The sequence below is a fragment of the Anabrus simplex genome, chromosome 1 (genome assembly GCF_040414725.1).
Source record: "Anabrus simplex isolate iqAnaSimp1 chromosome 1, ASM4041472v1, whole genome shotgun sequence".
In the NCBI taxonomy this organism is placed as follows: Eukaryota; Metazoa; Arthropoda; class Insecta; order Orthoptera; family Tettigoniidae; genus Anabrus; species Anabrus simplex.
In genome coordinates, this window is record NC_090265.1 from 268,720,226 (window position 1) to 268,740,392 (window position 20,167).

At 40.1% G+C, this 20,167-nt stretch overlaps 1 protein-coding gene across 1 annotated transcript in view; it reads left to right on the forward strand.

The window, feature by feature from the left end:
* The window catches only part of KrT95D (phosphofurin acidic cluster sorting protein KrT95D), a 368,788-nt gene that overhangs the window by 171,259 nt on the left and 177,362 nt on the right, over positions 1 to 20,167 (forward strand). The window contains exon 6 of the mRNA XM_068225917.1: positions 13,441 to 13,592. Within this exon, the coding sequence (XP_068082018.1) occupies positions 13,441 to 13,592 (152 nt within the window). The remainder of the gene's footprint in view (positions 1 to 13,440; positions 13,593 to 20,167) is intronic.

Genomic DNA, 20,167 nt, shown 5'->3' on the forward strand with positions numbered 1-20,167 from the left:
GAATCCCTCTATCGGCAGCCCTGAAAATGGTTTTCCGTGGTTTCCCATTTTCACACCAGGCAAATGCTGGGGCTGTACCTTAATTAAGGCCACGGCCGCTTCCTTCCAACTCCTAGGCCTTTCCCATCCCATCGTCGCCATAAGACCTATCTGTGTCGGTGCGACGTAAAGCCCATAGCAAAAAAAAAAAAAAAAAAAAAAATGTTCTAATGCAACACTTTTAAATGGAACTGCACAGTTTCATGAACTTTACAGCTAAATATTATTAGAGTGCCCTACAATAAATTTAGTTGTAAATACATGCAGTAACTTACATGTTTCACAGGAGACGAATTCGCCGAGGTTTCTTTACAGCATATCTGTTGACTGCATCATCGACGAAACTTTTTGTCGGTTCCTCGTACCCCTCGATTGGCGCCTTTACACAAGCTTGAAGTGTATCCTGACCCATTCTGTTTCTTAATTTCGTCATCACCCTATGCATAGTGCTGAATGACCTCGATGCTTTCACTGGCGGTGGAAACAGGAATGCATAACGCACTTCAGCAAGTGTCTTTCGAGCTTCATAACCAATATCGGTATTTAAGATAACATCTGCCTCCCGATTCTGATATATTGCGAGCCACATACTTAAAAGACTGGAAGTCTGCAATAACAGCATCAACATTTTTGTGCCCCCCCGAATATAAGCACATTTCTTTACAGTCGTTTCCTGTAAGTCGTTGAAAAGTTTTAAAAATTTCCAAATGTTAAATTAACTGGATTGACTCCACGGCCTTGTCATTAAACTTTTGCTCAATTAAACTGATCATGTTCGTTCAAATTTCTTTGAAGTTTGCTCTGTTATCTCTTTCCATTCAAACACATTTTTGGGCTACTTATTTAATGTCGCACTAACGCATCGATTAAAGTTGAGAGAGCTTGACGATTCAAAGCTTTTTCTTCGTCAGGTTGTTAAATTAATTAACTGTGCACGGACAGGATTATTCGATCCCTGTAACATAACAGGTTTCAAGAACCATAACTTTCGCATTCATTCCAATGTGCCTGCTTCTCTAATTTCCCCGTACTTCCCGTAGCTTTCCAAAACTTAATAACAGGCACCGTTATGAACACACCATCGATTTTTTGTATACCTTTAAGACCAGTTTTTAAATGAGTCTCACATAATTTGCAAAATGCACTACCCCGATTCTGATCAAAACATAGCTATTCGTACTTACCCTCCCATTTATGCCGATATCTGAATTCACGTTCACGACCGCTTTGTTCTTGTATACTTGTGGCAGCAATAATATCCAATATACAGTACGCTAGATGGAACAGGATCATGCTGGGGGGGGGGGGGGGTAGGTTCTGTAGCCGTCAGCAAAGGTAGGGGAGACCAAGACGCGAGAGGCTCGAATGAGATGGGTGGGGTAGAGGCTCTTGTTATGGGGGCTCCATTGTTCGGAATGTTGGGAAAGTGTGTGGAAGAAAGGGAACCAGGATAGTGTGTTATCCAGGAATTAGTTACGGCAGACGTTGAGGGGAGGAGAAGGGTAAGGAGAAGATGGTAGTCTTTCAAGTCGTTACCAACGATGAAAGGCAAGCAGGTATTACCAACGTGTTGAGGATCGGGTTAACGCAGCAAGGGAGAAGTTTAAGGGAGTGCAGATTGTTATCAGTCGAATACAGTGTAGGGGGATACTGACTGAAAAGTGATCGAGGATTTAAATGGACTGTGGAATGAGTATGTAGGAAACGGGGCGTGAGATTTGTAGTCGCTGATGGGTGGATAGCAGATAGGAATAGACGCTCAGATTGCCTTTACTTGAACCTCAGTGGTACCTATAAGTTAGGAGGCTTCTTTAGAAGGGTTATAGACAGGTACATGCAGGAAATGGGGTGGTCTAGGGAGCGGTGATACGATTACATGAAGCTAGAAATCAAGTAAGGATGATATAAAAATGCTAGTGTCAAATTGTATAAATGTTGTAAAGAAAGGAATAGAATTTTATACATACATACATACATACATACATACATCCTCAATTTGTAACTAGTTCTGTGGCCTCTTTTAGTTCTTCCTATACCTCCTATCTTTAAATCGTTGGAATGAGTTTAACCATCGTCGGTTTGGTCTCCCTCTACCCCTCTTATCCTCCATAACAGAGTCCACTATTTTCCTACATAACCTATCCTCCTCTGTTCACCTCACAGCAGCAGCCTTTCTCACTGGCGCAGGCGAGGCCTTACACCGTGAGGAATTTAGCCCTTCGACCCCTTTCGGGCCTTGAGTGCTTTTTCTTAATGGAATCTTCTTCGGTGACATAGCGTTGATGGTTACCTCACATGACCCCACCACCGACCGAAGCCAGTTTATGCGTACAGCTTCATCCATCGAGCTCATTCCTAACTTAGCCTTTATTTCCACATTCCGAGTACCCTCCTGGCTGTACCAGCAATCATTCTCGCTACTTTCATGTCTGTTACTTCTAACTTATGAATAAGATATCCTGAGTCCACCGAGCTTTCACTTCCATAAAGCAAAGTTGGTCTCAAAACAGACCGATGTAAAGATAGTTTCGTCTGGGAGCTGACTTCCTTCTTACAGAATACTGTTGATCGCAACTGCGACCTCACTGGATTAGCTTTACTGCACCTTGAATCAATCTCACTTACTATACCACCATCCCGGGAGAAGGCACTTCCTAAATACTTGAAATTATGTATCTGTTCCAGCTTTGTATTGCCAATATGACATTCAGTTCTTTTGGATTATTTACCTACTGGCATCAATTTAGTCTTAGAGGCTAATTTTCATACCATACTCAGTGGACCTGTTTTCCAAGTTCCAAGATATTAGACTGCAGGCTTTCGGCACAATGTGTCATTAAGACCAAGTCGTCAGCATAGGCTAGACTGCTTTCTACATTTTCACCTAACTGAATCTCTCCCTGCCACTTAATACCTTTCGGCAGATGATCCATTTAAATGAACTATAAATGTGAAAGATTACAGCCTTGTCTAACCCCTGTAAGTACCTTGAACCAAGAACTCATTCTACTATCAATTCTCACTGCAACAGAATTGTCAACATAAATGTCTTTGATTGATGTTAATAATCTATCCTCAATCCCATAGTCTCCCAGTATTGTGAAGCAAATTAATAAAAATATATTACCAGATATTTTGATAGGAGTTGAATCGTTACTGAGAAGTGATATTATAAATGGCGACATTTTCTCACGGTATTGGGGGGTTTATCGTAGATACAGGATAGGAATGGTAGGAGGGGAGTATTCATACTGGTGCAATAAGAATGTGTAAGCTGCGAAGAAGTTAAGGATGAGAAATGTGAGATTGTACGTGCAGGGCTTATCTCTAAAGATAATAGGCGACTTGATGTGCCTTTGTGATGTCCAGGCCGTACTGTAGCTGCGATGACGTCACACTTGGATGGTTTGGAGGCGATACGCAACCGCTCCGCTTGCATAACATACTCGTTTAAATCACTTAAGAAACTGTTAACACTCGTAGATACAGGATAGGAATGGTAGGAGGGGAGTATTCATACTGGTGCAATAAGAATGTGTAAGCTGCGAAGAAGTTAAGGATGAGAAATGTGAGATTGTACGTGCAGGGCTTGTCTCTAAAGATAATAGGCGACTTGATGTGCCTTTGTGATGTCCAGGCCATACTGTAGCTGTGATGACGTCACACTTGGATGGTTTGGAGGCGATACGCAACCGCTCCGCTTGCATAACATACTCGTTTAAATCACTTAAGAAACTGTTAACACTTTATAAAACCAAAAAGTATCCATGAATATTTGTTAATTCTGGCATACAATGCATATCCTCTGGCTGTGTTGGCCAAAATATCTCCTACACGTCATGAAGTACTATCTTTTAACAACCACTCAGAATGATTCTGATTTTCACTCGATATGCTTTCTCCTTCTGTCGTCCGGATCACTACGAGGCACACAAGCATCTTACGATAGATATATTGGTAAGTTAGGTAATATGGACTGTACAGCACCAGTTTTTTGCGTCGTACCAGTACCACCAATTCAGTACCAACAAGATAGATTACGAGTAAGCTAACCTCCAGCTATAGCAAAACAAAATGTTTACTGCCATGGTAATGAAATTCAGCTATTGCTAAAAAATGTAGATTTCGAAGGAGCAAATTACGCCTATTCAGTTATTTTCAGCTTCAGTTTTCTTTTTCAACCCATTACCGTAGCCTATGATATGAAGTGTGATAGGAAAAATCTCAGCAATCTCATTCCATACTATATTTTGGATAGGCCTATGCATAAATTGGTCCTGAATTTTCAAATACGCCGAACTCAGAAAAGCCGTAAGTCTGATTACATAAAAATATGCCTAACGTTATCCATATTTATGGCATAATAACAAATTTTAACTCACCATCTGAACGAGACTCGTATTTCCCTCAGGATTTGGTTTTCAAGAAAGTGGTTGAAACATACAACATTGTTCAGATTAACTATTCAAGTCCTCCTAGGAATAGCTTTCTTCCATAATCTAACTCGTTCTTCGTCAGAAGGAAACAAATACTCGAGTATACCCTCCTCGTTTATAAATTAGCTTTGCAACTAGGCGCATTGCAGTTCTTCGTCATTGGTGATTTCGTTCACTGATCATCTTAGTCCAATTATTTACACATCATGGTTGGTAAACGCTGAATGCTCTATCCCAATTAATGTTATACTCCCGAGCGAGTGGACCGCGCGGATAGGGTCGCGCAGTTGTGAGCTTGCATCTGGGAGATAGTGGGTTCGAACCCCACTGTTGGCAGCCCTGAAGATGGCGTTCCGTGGTTTACCATTTTCATACCAGCCAAATGCTGGGGCTGTACCTTAATTAAGGCTACGGCCGCTTTCTTCCCCACTCCTTGGCCTTTCCTATCCCATCGTCACCATAAGATCTATCTGTGTCGGTGTGACGTAAAGCCGATTTTAATAAACTGGCTCAGAAAATATTTACAATAGGACTGACGCGGGATTGACACTTATTTTTTTAAAAATTTTCTTTACGTCGCCCCTTGTTGGTGAACGTTACAGAAGAGGCCGGAAATGGCCTCATCTGAAGAAATGAATAACTGAGGATCCAAAAGTCCGGAATCTACTTCGCTGAGAAACCACCGGCAGAACTCAACCCGCGAAAGTTCGTCTGGACACTTCAACGCATGCACAACAGTGAATTTGTAAAGATACAGGTCCTTTTTGATGTTTCGACATTACGATCTTTTCATTCCCACTTGCACAGATAAACGGCGTTGAGATTTCGTCGGACTTCGTTCCAAGCTTTCCTTCACTGGAGCAATGTTTTCTGGTGTTCGAACTCTTTTTGGATAGTTAACGGTTTTTATTCGCTACAGAGCCCGTTTCACGCCATTTTGGCACTAAATTTTGCATTGCAGACTTTGCTGGAGGTTTTGCCTGAACACTTCCAGTCTCAAACTCTAGCGCAAACAGTTCCGTGTAGGTTTTCCACGAATCGTGCTTCGCATGACACTCGACAATGACAACGCGCTGTTTTATCGCGAGGACCATTTTGTGTTGCATTCAGCTGGTCACTAAACACATCTCCTCTTCTCACTCACACCACGAACCTACTAGCTGGCGTAGCAGGGGGAGAGGTGATACTCCCATGTGGTGCGTTCCAGGTGGCGGATAGTGGGGAGCAAGGGATGATCAAATTAGAACCATGAAACTACTTGTGATTAGTGCCACCACGCGGGGAACACCATGGGTCGCTTTTACTTGCGCCTAGTAACACTGTGTTGGGCACTAAATAGGTTTGTGATTAGTAGCAAACGAGAGCGCGACGGCTTTTACAGTACCTTTTACAGTAGCACTATATGAGCGACACCATGGGATGGGGGAACCCATGGTTCTGGATTGCCTATGATTAGTAGGCCTACCCGCTATATGAGGAACACCGCGGGATAGTACGAGTCCCTGTCAATCAATCAATCAATCAATCAATCAATCAATCAATCAATCAATCAATCAATCAATCAATCAATCAATCAATCAATCAATCACTACTGAAAGATATATGCGATCTGAAGGGAGACCAGAGCCAGGGAGACCCTGTGGTTAAGTACCCTTATGTGATGAACACCATAGGTTTGCGTTGCCTGTAAATGGCGCCGCAATGTGCGAAACGGCGTAGTTCTGTAATACATGTGCGAATTTCATTACCTGTGAGTAGTACCATGATGTGTGGAATACCGCGAGTCTACGCTGCTCTTGATTAGTACCGCAACATGACAAATGCCTTGGTTCTACTTTCCTAGCGATAAGTACAATTGTGAGGGACCGCTGACTTGGATTTTGGACCCCTTTCGACTACAAGAATCATCGATTCAGTATTGTGCTATAGAAAAGCAGTCCCTTGGTCAGTAATACTATTGTTCTACGCCAGCTTCTGTGCATGTGAGGCACTGTGGGTCAGTTCCATTGATCGTTTTAAATTCATATCCATCCATCCATTCATTCTTTGTCCTCGTGTTTTGTATTGTGGTCAGTGGATGTTTTGGGGCTTTTAATTTGTCATATCATTTCGTACCATTAGGGGCCGATGACCTGGATGTTAGGCCCCTTTAAACAACAAGCATCGTCGTCATCATCATCATCCTCACTCACTCACTCACTCACTCACTCACTCACACGTAAACACAGCGACGTACTCGGGAGATGCGAACGCGGGGACACGTGACAGTAACCGATTGGTGCATCGAAATCACGGTTTTCAGCATTTTTTGTGATTGGCAGTTCTGTTCATTAACAAGGGTCATATTCTGCATCAGTCCTATACATATTTTCTGGGCCAGTTTCATTTTGCCCAACCAGTACTATGTAGGGTAATAAGATACAATATTGTGAGCGACTACAAAAATACCTCGACGATGTTGTGAGATGGACAGCAGGCAATGGTTTGATGGTAAACGGGATGAAACGTCAGGTTGTGAGTTTCTTAGAGGAAAAGTCCTCCAGGTTTTATTTACTGCGTTGATGGAGGTAATAGTTTCCCATGGGGACGATTGTAAGTACCTAGGCGTTAATATAAGGAAATATCTTCATTGGTGTAAACATACAAAGGGAATTGTAATTAAAGGTTACGGATCTCGTCATTTGGTTATTAAGGTTTTAAGGGGTTGTAGTAAGGATGTAAAGGAGAGGACATATAAATCTCTGGTGAGACCACACTTAGAGTATGGGACCCACACGAGGATTACTTCATTCTAGAATAGAAAACAATCCAAAGCAGCTCGATTTGTTCTGGGTGATTTCCGGCAAAGTTTGGGCTGGGAAGACTTGAAAAAAAAGGAGACGAGCCGCTCGACTAAGCGGCATGTTCCAAGCTGTCAGTGGATAAATTGCGTGGAATGTCATTAATTGACGAATAATTTTTTGTGGTGTTTTTAAAAGTAGGACATATCACAGTATGAAGATAAAGTTGGAATTCAAGACGACACATTGAGGCGAATGTTCGTTTATAGTAAAAGGAGTTAGGGATTGGAATAATTTACCAAGGGGTGTGTTCGATAAATTTCTAAATTCTTATAGAGTTTTGTCTGTACATTGCTTAGAATTTAAAAACGATGGTATTTCTGTATCGGTCGTGTCCACAGTAACAAGGAAATGCACTTTTTAATTTTCCGTAATTTCTGTCTGTCTGTCTGTCTGTCTGTCTGTATGTATGTATGTATGTATGTATGTATACGCATCACGAGAAAACGGTTGAAGAGAATTGAATGAAAATCGGTATGAAAAGTCGGGGAAAACGTCGCTACAATCTAGGCCATAAATAACTTTATTCACTCTGAGAGAAATTGTAGTTTAGGGGAAGGCCTAACATTTAATTCTCAAATATTTATGTTATTAGTGGCCCTATCTTAATGAAAACGGATATGAGAAGTCTGGGAATAACTCGCTACATTCTAGGCCATAAAAATTTTTATTCACGCTGAGTGAAATGGTAGTTTAGGGGAAGGCCTAAAATTTAATTCTCAAATATTTATGTTATTAGTGGTCGTATCGATAAATACTACATAACTAAAGTTATATATAGTTGGGCCCACGAGAGTTGGAGTCTGACGTTCAGCGCCACCCGCGAGGAAGGGTTGACTAACGCTGCTCAAAAATGGTCTGTTGCTATGGCAACAATAACAGAGATGCCACATTTAAAGATGCTATCGCCACGTGGGTTGGCTTGCTCTCAGTGGCTTTTGTGATATTATTCCGAGTGGTACTGTATTAGCTGTGTTAGTTGTTGCTGGTTTATGTAATAATTTAAATGTTTGTTTCCTGAATATTATTTTTGTTGTTAGTTTATTTTTTCTAACTTAATCAGTGGCAAGTTGTACAGTCCTATTCTCTATTTAACATGTGCATTTTTTGAGATTAATGTCAGTTTATTGAACATGAAATCTCGTATCTATCGGCAATGACGTGTTCCGTCTTAAATACCGGAATTATTAGCACGAGCTTAGGAACATGTGGTCTTATGGCGACGATGGGACAGGAAAGGCCTAGGAATGCGAAGGAAGTAGCCGTGGCCTGAATTAAGGTACAGCCCCAGCATTTGCCTGGTGTGAAAATCGAATACCATCTTCAGGGCTGTCGACAATGGGGTTCGAATCCACTATCTCCCGGATGCAAGCTCACAGCTGCGCGCCCCTAACTACACGGCCAACTCGCCCAGTCGTACAGAGTGTAACAGCCTGCCTGAATATTGGCGGAAATTAGATTGGGAGTTAGGTAACTTTCTTCGTTAGCATAGGTACCATTTCTCTCGTTCATACATTTTCTGATACTGGTACGTAACACACTGGTTCATCATGGCATTCGAGCAATTCAATCCATACTCTGAGGCACTGATTGGAATCAGCAGTGTTCATATTTAACGGAATAATGTTAGAGGAGAGTTCGCGGCTGTCTGCGGTCTGGTCACTCCAGCTCAGGAACTTTGGACTGTTAGATCGGCACCGAAGTACTGTTCGTTAAAAGTGAGAAAATGTGCGGTTTTTCATTTGATCGAGTATTATTTATATGATAACATTCCTATTGACTTTTTTGTAATGACCTATATTGACTTCAGTTAGGGAAATCACAACGACAGTCTTTCTGAGAATCCCGTAGCGAAGCACGGGTACATCAGCTAGTATTTAATAAAATAGTAGGTAAACAATTGATAGGTCCTTGAACTTACTACGCTGGCATCATCATGATCATCATCAATTGATAGGTTATCTGTCACCTGTGTGACTGCCCTAAATGCAGATCAGTGGTGATTAATTGATTGATCCTCGTTAGAACAACGCGGAAGAATAACCGAATGACTTGTTTCACTTTCACCTTATTACTATTCTTTGCGAAACGTTGTTTCTTCGGAGGGAAAGAAAATAACGTTTGTGACTTCATTATAAAAGCGCAATAACTTCACAGAGAACTGAGCATAGACCAATAGACTCAGAACTGATAGAGGAATACTACCAGGAATGCCAATCATGGAGAAATTGAGACTATCGTTGAGTTCGTTTGGTGCACATTATAAGACATTAACTTTAAAAATAAGCTGATTGCTGTCACAGCGGATTTTATGATTGTCGAGTTAATTGCAATAAATGCCGTAGAACAAAACTTACAAACTGATATCTCAAAGCCCAATAATCCAGTTAATTTTGGATTGTTATTTTATTTTTAACTTTATTTCTTGCGTTACTAGTAGAGAAACGGCTTGTGGAAAGCACCGGTGATTCGTGTTAGGCTAAATGAAATGTAATGAAGCGCAAGAAACTAGAAAGTGGTTGGTTGTTCATGCTAACCGAAATATGATTGTGATAATGTATGTGCGGTACATGTTCCGGTATCTATTTGCATCATACTGTGACTGAAATCTTTCAAAGCAAATGCTGGGGCTGTACCTTAATTAAAGCCACAATCGCTACCTTCCCAATCTTTCCCATCCTTCCGTCGCCGAAAACCTTCGATGTGTCAGTCCGACTTTAAACCATTAGGGAGAAAAAAAGAGAAAAAGAAAAAGAAAAGTTCATAATTTACCGCGGATTGTTGGCAAACCTGACGCTAAACCATATACTATAATGGCGAGCTATTCTGAAAGCGATTCAGTTATTACATCACAGAAAGTTGAAGATTTTGTAAGCTCCTGTGTAGGAATTGTATGCTCTTGGCTCGGAATGGAAAGTCAGCCGAGGTGCACTATTGTTAGTACTATGATAATGCATGTCTGACGATAAGCAAGGCTATAGTCTACTCAGCTTTGTACTGAACTAACGATAAACGTCACGACGCGGCGCTGTGAGTACAGAGGCCAAGGTCATAAACAAGTCCTCCGTCCTGCTTCCGCTTTGTGTGGCGCTGTCCTGAACGTCATTTGCAAGACTCTCATTTTGGGAGACATCACGAAAATTGCATAAAGGCTTGAATGCAGTCGTCCATATGTCCTACGATTCGCAGAATCTTGAGCCTTAGTTTGGATCTACTACGGTACTACCGGTGTATTAAGGAAGATGTTTCAACAGGCCTAGGAAAGATCATCATAATCTATGAACGCAGTTAAATGTTGATTGACCACACATGCATTGGTATTGTTCAGACATTATTTCCGTACCGGTATAGAATACATACATACATACATACATACATACATACATACATACATACATACATACATACATACACACACACACTCGCTCAACCGCACAGAAGTTGGCCGTCGCAGAAGACAGCTTTGTTTCAAAATTCTCTTGTTTTAGGATGAACATATTATGCAGGTGGTAGGATTCCAATTAACATCTCTTCAGCCACCGGCTATCCACAGTTTATGAATATCCTCGCGTTTCGAGAATGCATAAAATATTTCTTTGCCGGCCGACCATTGTGCGGTTGATCGTACACATACGCCGGGCTGAGTAGCTCAGACGATAGAGCTCTGGCTTTCTGCGCACAACTTGGTAGGTTCGATCCTGGCTCAGTACGGTGGTATTTTAAGGTGCTCAGATACATCAGCCTCGTGTTGGTACATTTACTGGCATGTAAGAGAACTTCTTCGGGACAGAAGCTGGGAAGTAAATTATTATTATTATTATTATTATTATTATTATTATTATTATTATTATTATATTCAGCTTATAAAACTGTTATGCCTGATAGCATTTAATGAAGGTGGTGATTGTTGCTTTAGTAATGTTATTGGCTTCACGTCCCACGAACTACTTTTTCGGAGACGCCGAGGTGCCGGAATTTAGTCCCGCATGAGTTCTTTTACGTACCAATAAATCTACGGACACGAGGCTGGCGCATTTGAGCACCTTCAAATACCACCGGACTCGGCCAGGATCGAACCTGCCAAGTTTGGGTCAGAAGACCAGCGCCTCAACCGTCTGAGCCACTCAGCCGGGTCATTGTTGTTTTGAAGGGACAAGACAACAGAATTATCATCCTCTCTTAACACCCTGAGAGCATACAGGAAGAAGCCTGGCCTCCTGGAAGAATAAACACATTGACTAAAGAAAACGGAAAGCCATGAACATATGAAAAATTAATGACTCCCTATGTGTTGTAAAGCCAACGGCCGTAGCCGTGTTGAAACACCGGATCCCGTGAGATCTCCGAAGTTAAGCAACATTGGGCGTGGTCAGGAGTTGGATGGGTTGCCACGCGCCGTTGGTGGGGGGTAAGGGAATGGAGGAGCAGAAAGGAACTGGCCACCCTACCGCACGTAAACTCCGGCTCAGGAACACCTCTGCGGAGGTTCGGACCTGCCTTCAGGCAGAATAACCCTTACCTTACCTTTGTGTTGTAAGCTGATAGAGAATAAGAGTTGACCAAGAGAGATCGGATGGGAAAGATGAAAGAGAGGAGCCTGGTGCAAGTGGGGACAATGCTAGTCTTGGCTCAGGCTACGGTCTCGCTACTCCATGTTTGCAGGTTTAAAACCCCTCAGAACTGAGCTCGATAGCTGCAGTCGCTTAAGTGCGGCCAGTATCCAGTATTTGGGAGATAGTAGGTTCGAACCCCACTGTCGGCAGCCCTGAAAATTGTTTTCCATGGTTTCTCATTTTCACACCAGGCAAATGCTGGGGCTGTACCTTAATTAAGGCCACGGCCGCTTCCTTCCCACTCCTAGCCCTTCCCTGTCCCATCGTAGCCATAAGACCTATCTGTGTTGGTGCGACGTAAAGCAACTAGCAAAAAAAAAAAAAAAAACCCTCAAGGAATCGATGTTCAATCTTAGGCCTCTGCTATTGACAGCTTGCGTGGAGGTCTCTCTTACCTCTAGCACGTCTTCTTCTTACTGATCTTTTTCCAATTATCTGGGGTCAGTACTATTGTGGATTAAATTCAGTTTTACGACCGAATGCCTTTCCTGGTGACAACCCTATGAGGAGGAATTTATTCGCTCGTGCATGGTGATTGGCAATGTTATGTATTGCCCTGCCGGGAATTCATCATGGGCCACTATGAACGCTGCAAATTTAGCCAAGAAGCCGAACCTCTAGTCCTCTTAAATTGAAATCTTTAATGGAGAGTTTAAGTATGATCTTGTAGGTTACTATGTGGTGATGGTGTTATTGTTTTTTAAGAAGAAGAACAAGTAGGCAACCATCTTCATTTTCTACTTTTAACTGGGATGAGTGGCTCAGATAGTAGAACATTGGCTTTCAGAGTCCAAGTTGGCTGGATTTGTGTAGTGGTATTTGCACTTGCTGAGATATTTCAACCTCATGTTGTTACATTGAATGGTACGTTAGTCCTTTGGGCCAAAATTGCTGCACCTCAGCATCTTCAAAAACCATACTAAATGGGACTTTAAAATCAATAATGTTTATGTTATTACTATTTTCATTATTATCATTGCCATCTGTCTGTCTGTCTGTCTGTCTGTCTGTCTGTCTGTCTGTCTGTCTGTCTGTCTGTCTGTCTGTCGAATTTCCTTATGTTGGTGATTTCTTTTGACCCTTATCTACCTTTAGTCAGACTTTACTTTCTGTGCCTCAGATATAGCACCACTTATTTCACTGCTAATCAGGCTGTGGTAGTACTTGCTTATTTGCTATGAAGTAATTTATGATATAAGCAAACCTGTCTTCTCAAATAGCCTATAGTAGTGAATACTTAGGACAAATTTGCTACATGCTTAGAAATGATGTGGTAATGCCTATTCTTGGTAGCTTCCATATCTTCTCCATACTTGCCTATCACCTTCTATATTCTTCTGATCTGTTTCCATTCCTTGTGTTAAATTCATCCTTTAGTATTGCATTGTATTTGCTACTTTGCTCAATGTCTATAAAACTTGTCTACCTCATTGTTGTCTCCTTTATGTGGTGAATACATACAGACCACTGTGATCATTAATATACTGATAACAGGTATTTATCCATTCTTAGATCGTGTAGCTGATTACTCTGATGACGATGAGGAATTCAGCAGTAATGAAGATGGGGAAGCTGAAGGTTCAGATTCGGAGCCAATGCCTGAAGATCCCATGGGTCGGCGAGCACGCAAATCATCTCGTGTCAAACTACCAGGCAATGTCAGGGTGAGTAATCTTGTTCCATACTTTGTGAGATTCAAATGTATGAATACAGAGCAATTGCCAGAGAAAATGAAAGAACTAATCTAAAATATTTTCTTACCTTTGTTGATTACTAATTGTGTTTTAATATTTGGAGTTACAGATTTTGAGAAAGGCATTACATTATCATAATCGTCAAGTCATTTTAAACTATTTTTTCAGGAAGTTCACTTAGATTAATCGTCAGTACTGTTCAGTAATATTGTTAACGTGACATAAATTAAAAGTGTAATGTACATTTTTGGTTTACATTTTGTATAACTTATAAGAAGTTTTGTATAAAGTCAATGTTTATCCAAAGGAGGAGAATTTCAATTTATGTTACTGACAATGTACTTCCAAGATTCTCTATCTTCTTGTTTACTTTAACATCAGTGATGCCTCATCTTTCAGGGTTAGGTGCAATGCTTTTGTATGTTCTCATTTTGATCATCTCTGCTGATACTGCAAGCTTAACCGCTTGACACACAAAGCAGGATTTAGGTCAGGTCCATCAAAGACTAGTACTAAAAAGCCAATTTTGATGTTAAAGTGAAAATAATGTGGAAAATGAAATAGCACATAATGAATAAAATATGAATGGCACTGTGGACATGCTTAATTATATATTTTTAGAATTGCTTTTTATTTTGGTAAGGGTGTTTCAGGAGAAACATGATGCACACATAGAATGTGTTCAAAAATGAACCCTTTCTGTCTTACAAGATGAACTTTCTTTTGTCCTCTAATGCACAATACTTTATAAATTACCTTTAAAGACAGATATTATTAAATAACACATTAGGTTGACTTTGTTTATTTGTTTGTTTTCTGCTTGCTTATTAGTTTGTTTGTGTGTTCAAGATGCCTTTGTAGGTTTAGAGGGGCTTGCATCAATCCTAGCTTGTATATCTTGAAGTCTTCCTTCTCTAAGGACTCTCTTTATGCAATCCCTCTTTTTGCACAAGACAAAACCCATCTCATGCTACCTTTAAAACTGTGGACATAAAACTTTCATAATAGTGTTTTCTTAGGAAAATCTGGAAGAATCTTCTACACAAACTTGTCATAGGAGTCCTCCTTAAGAGGTATATCCCAGTCTATGCAATAAATACTTTTTTGCTCAGTGTCGATCATGTTTAAATTTGTTATAAGTGTGCATTTTATTGCAAGTACATTCATCGAGTCTACTCATATTACTTTTGCATTCTTACTAAATGAGGCAGGCACCAGCTTTCTGCCAGTAGTCAACCAATAATATACTACAACTCTTGGGTGCAACACTGTACTAATACTTCGTATTTCAGCGTGACTAGTGGATTAACATTTATTTTAAGTTTTCCCATAAGAAGTTCCTTACGTTTAATATGAAGTTCCTTACATTTAAGGTACACTTTGTCAGATATCACTTAAGGACTAATGGGGGGACCTAGTTGCATACATGTATATCTACCTCATTGTCCCCATTCCTCATATGGGGTTGGGGATAGGTGAGATAAAATTTATGGCATGTTTTTATGGCTGGATCCCTTTCCTGACGCCAACCTCAGTTGAGCAGGCAATGAAGATGGAAATGAATGAGGGTGAAGGAAATTAGGTAAGAAGGGGGAGGGAATCGGCTGTGGCTTATGAATAGGAATTGTCATGGCATTTGCCTGTATGCAAAGATGGGAAACCATATAAAACCATTCTCAGGATAGCTGATGGTGGAGTTCAAACCCACATGTCTTCCGAATGGATAGCTTGGCTCCACAGCCATAGTGAGTTAAAACATGCGGCCACTCCTCTGGGTAGGAACCTAGTTATAATCTATATATCTTTTGACATCAATTTAGAAGTTCCAAGAAAAATTATACACTCATTTGAAAATAAATAAAATAATGCACACCATGAAGGAGTCCTCATAGGGGCATATAAGTGAGTGTTTGCAGAGGATGTGGTAGTATAAAAAGTAAACATCAAAATATTGTATCACACTAGGCATTTATAGCAAGGTAACAAACACTTGGTATGGTCATGACGAATAGAATACCTGACGAGATGACTCACTGAGTTAAAGCACACTCCTGCAGAGCGGGTGCTAGTGGAGCCAATCACCAGTGCTACACGGTCATCTGTTTTAGAGGAGGTTACACTGGTATGATAATATACAAATACAACACCAAATTGTTTAGAGACTTCTGAATAATACTGTTGGGGAGTTGTAAATACTGTAATATTATCAGTCCCTACGAAGAAATATCTTTGGACTTTAATAAGAGAACACACAAGATAAAATGGAACAAGAGAACACATGAGAAAAAATGGAACATTATGAAAAGCGAAAGCAATATTGTGCTTTACATAAGTTCCTTAAAAAAACCTTTTTAAACATTATTGTTTGTCTAACCCTTGTTCCATTTCCCTACGGGGTTGGGTACGAGGTGAGATGAATCTGTTGTGGTGGGTTTTTTATGACCGGATGCCCTTCCTGACGTCAACCTCATCAGAGGAGTTAATGAGATGAAATGAATGACGTGATATATGATAGTAGGGAGAGGGTGAAACCCGGTGCCGGCACATAGCCTACTCCTGTCGAATAGCACCAAGGGGTCTGCTCAAGGCTTAACGTCTCCATCCGACGGTCGAATCACCATCAACAGTGTCATATGCCCTCACTCCATATGAACACTGCAGAGAGGTTTGGAATTTAATCCAGGCTTTTGGCATGCAATCTAGTGATTAGAAATTGTTTACCACCACCTCCCCTACCCTGCCGGCCAACATTCTGATAGTGAAAATTTTTTCGACCAACGGGACTCGAACCGGCTAACCTCGGTTCAGACCCTTTAGACTTCAGCGCCTTGACGATCATGGCCACCAGGCGGGCTCTTTTTAAACAATAATAATAATAATAATAATAATAATAATAATAATAATAATAATAATAATAATAATGTATGTTCAGTCTTCAGCCCTAAGGCTGGTTGGATCCTCAACAGCTCTGCCATCAGCTGTCATAGATGGCCTAGGCATTACTGAAGAGGCGTACTAGGGAAATGAGGAGTGAGGTAGTTTCCCGTTGCTTTCCTCACCGAGCCAGAAGTTGCTATTACATATCAGTCTGCCAAGCCCACTGAAATGCATGCACCAAACGATCCTATGAGCAACGTTTTCACACCATTCATAACAGGGACTGGCTGCATAAGGAATGGCATTACTAGCATCGCTCATACCTCAGTCACTTTCATATTGTCAAAGCCAAGGATAAGACAGAGACAGATCAATGAAAGTAACAAAATTGCTCTAGCCCATACCAGAAGACATAGTGCACAGTAAACACTAGGTCCTGCCAGCAAAGGCAGATAATAATAATAATAATAATAATAATAATAATAATAATAATAATAATAATAATAATAATAATAATAATAATAATAATAATAATAATAATAATAATCATATGGCCCTTCAAAAATCTGACTACCTCTGCCGGGTTTGAACCCGCTATCTTGGGATTCAGAGGCCAACATTCTACCACTGATCTACAGAGGCAGCTCTTTTTAAACATTATTATAAGCTAAAAAATGTCATTTTTGTTCAGTATTGAAGGGCAATTATAAGATATCAAGTAAATGATATTGCATAACTCTTGTTAATTTATTCCCATACAAAGCACATTAAACATTCCGTTTTCTTAATCTACCCCTGTAAGAAATTAATCCTAGCTCTCACTGAGGAAGGAGACATTTAGCTCTCATTAAATTATGACTTGCTTTTTTTTAGTCACCTTTTAAGAGACACTGTTGGCTTTTCGGCATTGGTAAGAGAACTAGACTAGCCGTGAATTTGACTACAACTAGGCTGACCTTAAACCTTACCGCTCAATGTTGCCATCACTGCTTCACACACATCGTGATTCTTATTCCTTATCCTCTTGATAGCGTCTCCATTTCTTTTCCTACTGGGTGCCTTTCGCAATTTTACCTCAGTGGATAGGTATTTCGGTAAATTTGGAAAAAATATGAGGCACTGCTCCTGGAATTTCCACCTCACACTGGGAAGTTCAACATTTTTACCATTCACAACAAAACGGTCCACCTTTATGTTAATTAAATCTGCTGAAAAATGCAGGTCACATATTCTGCTTTTGGCTGAAAATTGCTTATCTTTCCGCGGAATAACTCTCATCCACTTCGCAAACAGATTATTTTCTTTTGGCGGTATAAAAATCGTCTACGATCAGGCTTCCTTCCGTAACCCAATTTACAGCCAGGAACGAAACAGTACGACATTTTCTCGAAATAATAAAAAAACTACTTTTTTGCACACACAAAACACTGCACAGATATTAATACAGACTTCTGAAAAATATCAAAACAAACTAATTCCCTCAATAGGCATTAAAATTATCACCATGACTTCACACATGCACACTATTACCTTAGTCGACAATTTGGCGCACATGTTTTGTTGCAGCTGGTTCGTTGTGACTGCAGCGCCATACTCCGGCACGGCCACCAATGACAATGTTAACAGAGTGTAGTGATCACATAGGTATTCTATTCATCATGGTATGGTGTTGAACCACCCGTAACCAAGCTCGACAGATGCAGTCACTTAAGTGCGGCCAGTATCCAGTATGTTACAAGTCATTAATCTCATATTTGGTCCGTATTGACGACAGTGATTACATATAATTTTTTAAAAAATATTTGTTTAATGTCAACCTAGTCAGTACTTACAATTACCACTATTGTGGTTAAATGATCATAAATAATTGAAAAATCGTGAACATGTTTCACCCTTCTTAACGGGCATCATCAGCACTATGAACAACTTTAAAAATAATAGTTACATTTAAGACTGTCTTACAATAATCAGTCATATAAGATTGGAATAAAATGTGACATTAAAAGTTGTTTTTGATACCATTATTAAAAAGTTATAAGTAAATCTTATAAACAACAAGTTAAAACAATTGTAGGTCAATCTCATAGTCAGTCTAAAAAATATATATGTTAATGTTGGTAGGAAGATTGTCAAACGGCATTCGTCTGAAATTGAAATGGATCCATTTTCTTTAACATTTGGTGGAGGTCCATATTAAACTGTATTCATCAGCAAGTAGAAATTCGAAGAACAAAATATATATAAAACAAGGGCTCTAATTAATCATATAGTAGAAGATTAGGTCAGCGATGATCATGGTAATTCTTCCTGAGTTAAATTGGTTATGTAACCAGTCGAATAAGAATACGTTGAATTAAAAATACACGTCGTAAATTCACGACAATGCACTGGATTGAAGATATTTATCAATATAATTGTAGTATCCCCTCTGTTGTGTAAATTTTCAATGATTAGAATGTTGGATAGACTGTAAAGAAAAATATTTAAAAATGCATTTAAAGTGTATGTACAAAAATAACAGTTGTGGTTGTATACGGTTATGGGTTACGTTAAAATGCGTACTTACTCGAATGCCGTAGAGTGTCTAACTTGTTCTGTTGCTAGCGGTAATCTGACTGGCGTTTCTACTACGTGTATTGTATGGGTGTGGCGGAGGGAGGGGGACGAGTTGAGAAAGGGAAGAACTGGGCGGATTGGTACATACTGGTGTCGATATGGAAGGGGGATTATTCGGAGGGGGAATTGTAGGTATGGTATCTGGGGGCGTGTTTGGAGTTGTATTGGTAATTTTAAAATATGCGGGATTCTCTTTTGATTTGGGGTAACTGTTTTCAACAACTTAGGTATTAATGTGTACAAAGGACTCTTAATTTCCGTGTCGTCATTAAGGTTATAATCCTCATTAAACATTTTGTCCAAATAAATATAGATATTTTCAAATTCGTTTAGCAGTTTTCCCTTGTTAGTATTCTTTATTATTGTTAGATCTGTTTCTATTGTGGTAAAATGGTGGCCTGTTTCCTTCATGTGTGTACTCATAGCGGAATATTTGTTATGTTTTTCGGCATTGAAATGTTCCAAATACCTTGTAATAAAACTTCGCCCAGTTTGACCAACGTATGAATAACCACACTGTGAACAAGTCAACCTATAAACTCCTGAATTCTGATATTTGCTGTTATTATTATTTATTTTATTATAATTAAAAAATATGTTCTGCGTAGTATTGGTTGTTACAGAACAGTGGGATAACTGTTTTCAACAACTTAGGTATTAATGCGTACAAAGGACTCTTAATTTCCTTGTCGTCATTAAGGTTGTTACAGAACAACAGAGGTGATACGATCGGGCATGGTAGCATACAAACACCTCCTGAGGAAGATTTTGCAATAGCTGTTGCCCCTGACCCTCCAAATCTGCCTTAGTTGCCACTGGCCAAAATTAAATTCAGTTTGGTCTGAAACATTCTAAGTGACTGAGAGGTCAGAAAAACTTGCTTGCTGGCCAAGGAAGCGTGTTGACATTACGGAGGCAGTCAGTGATACTCTTGCTGTGTGAGGCCGAGCATTATCCTGCTGAAAAATGGGATTGTTGAGCTGTACTAGAAAGGGTGACACATGGTCACAGAATATCTGGAATTATTTCAGTGCCATCAGAGTGTCTTCATT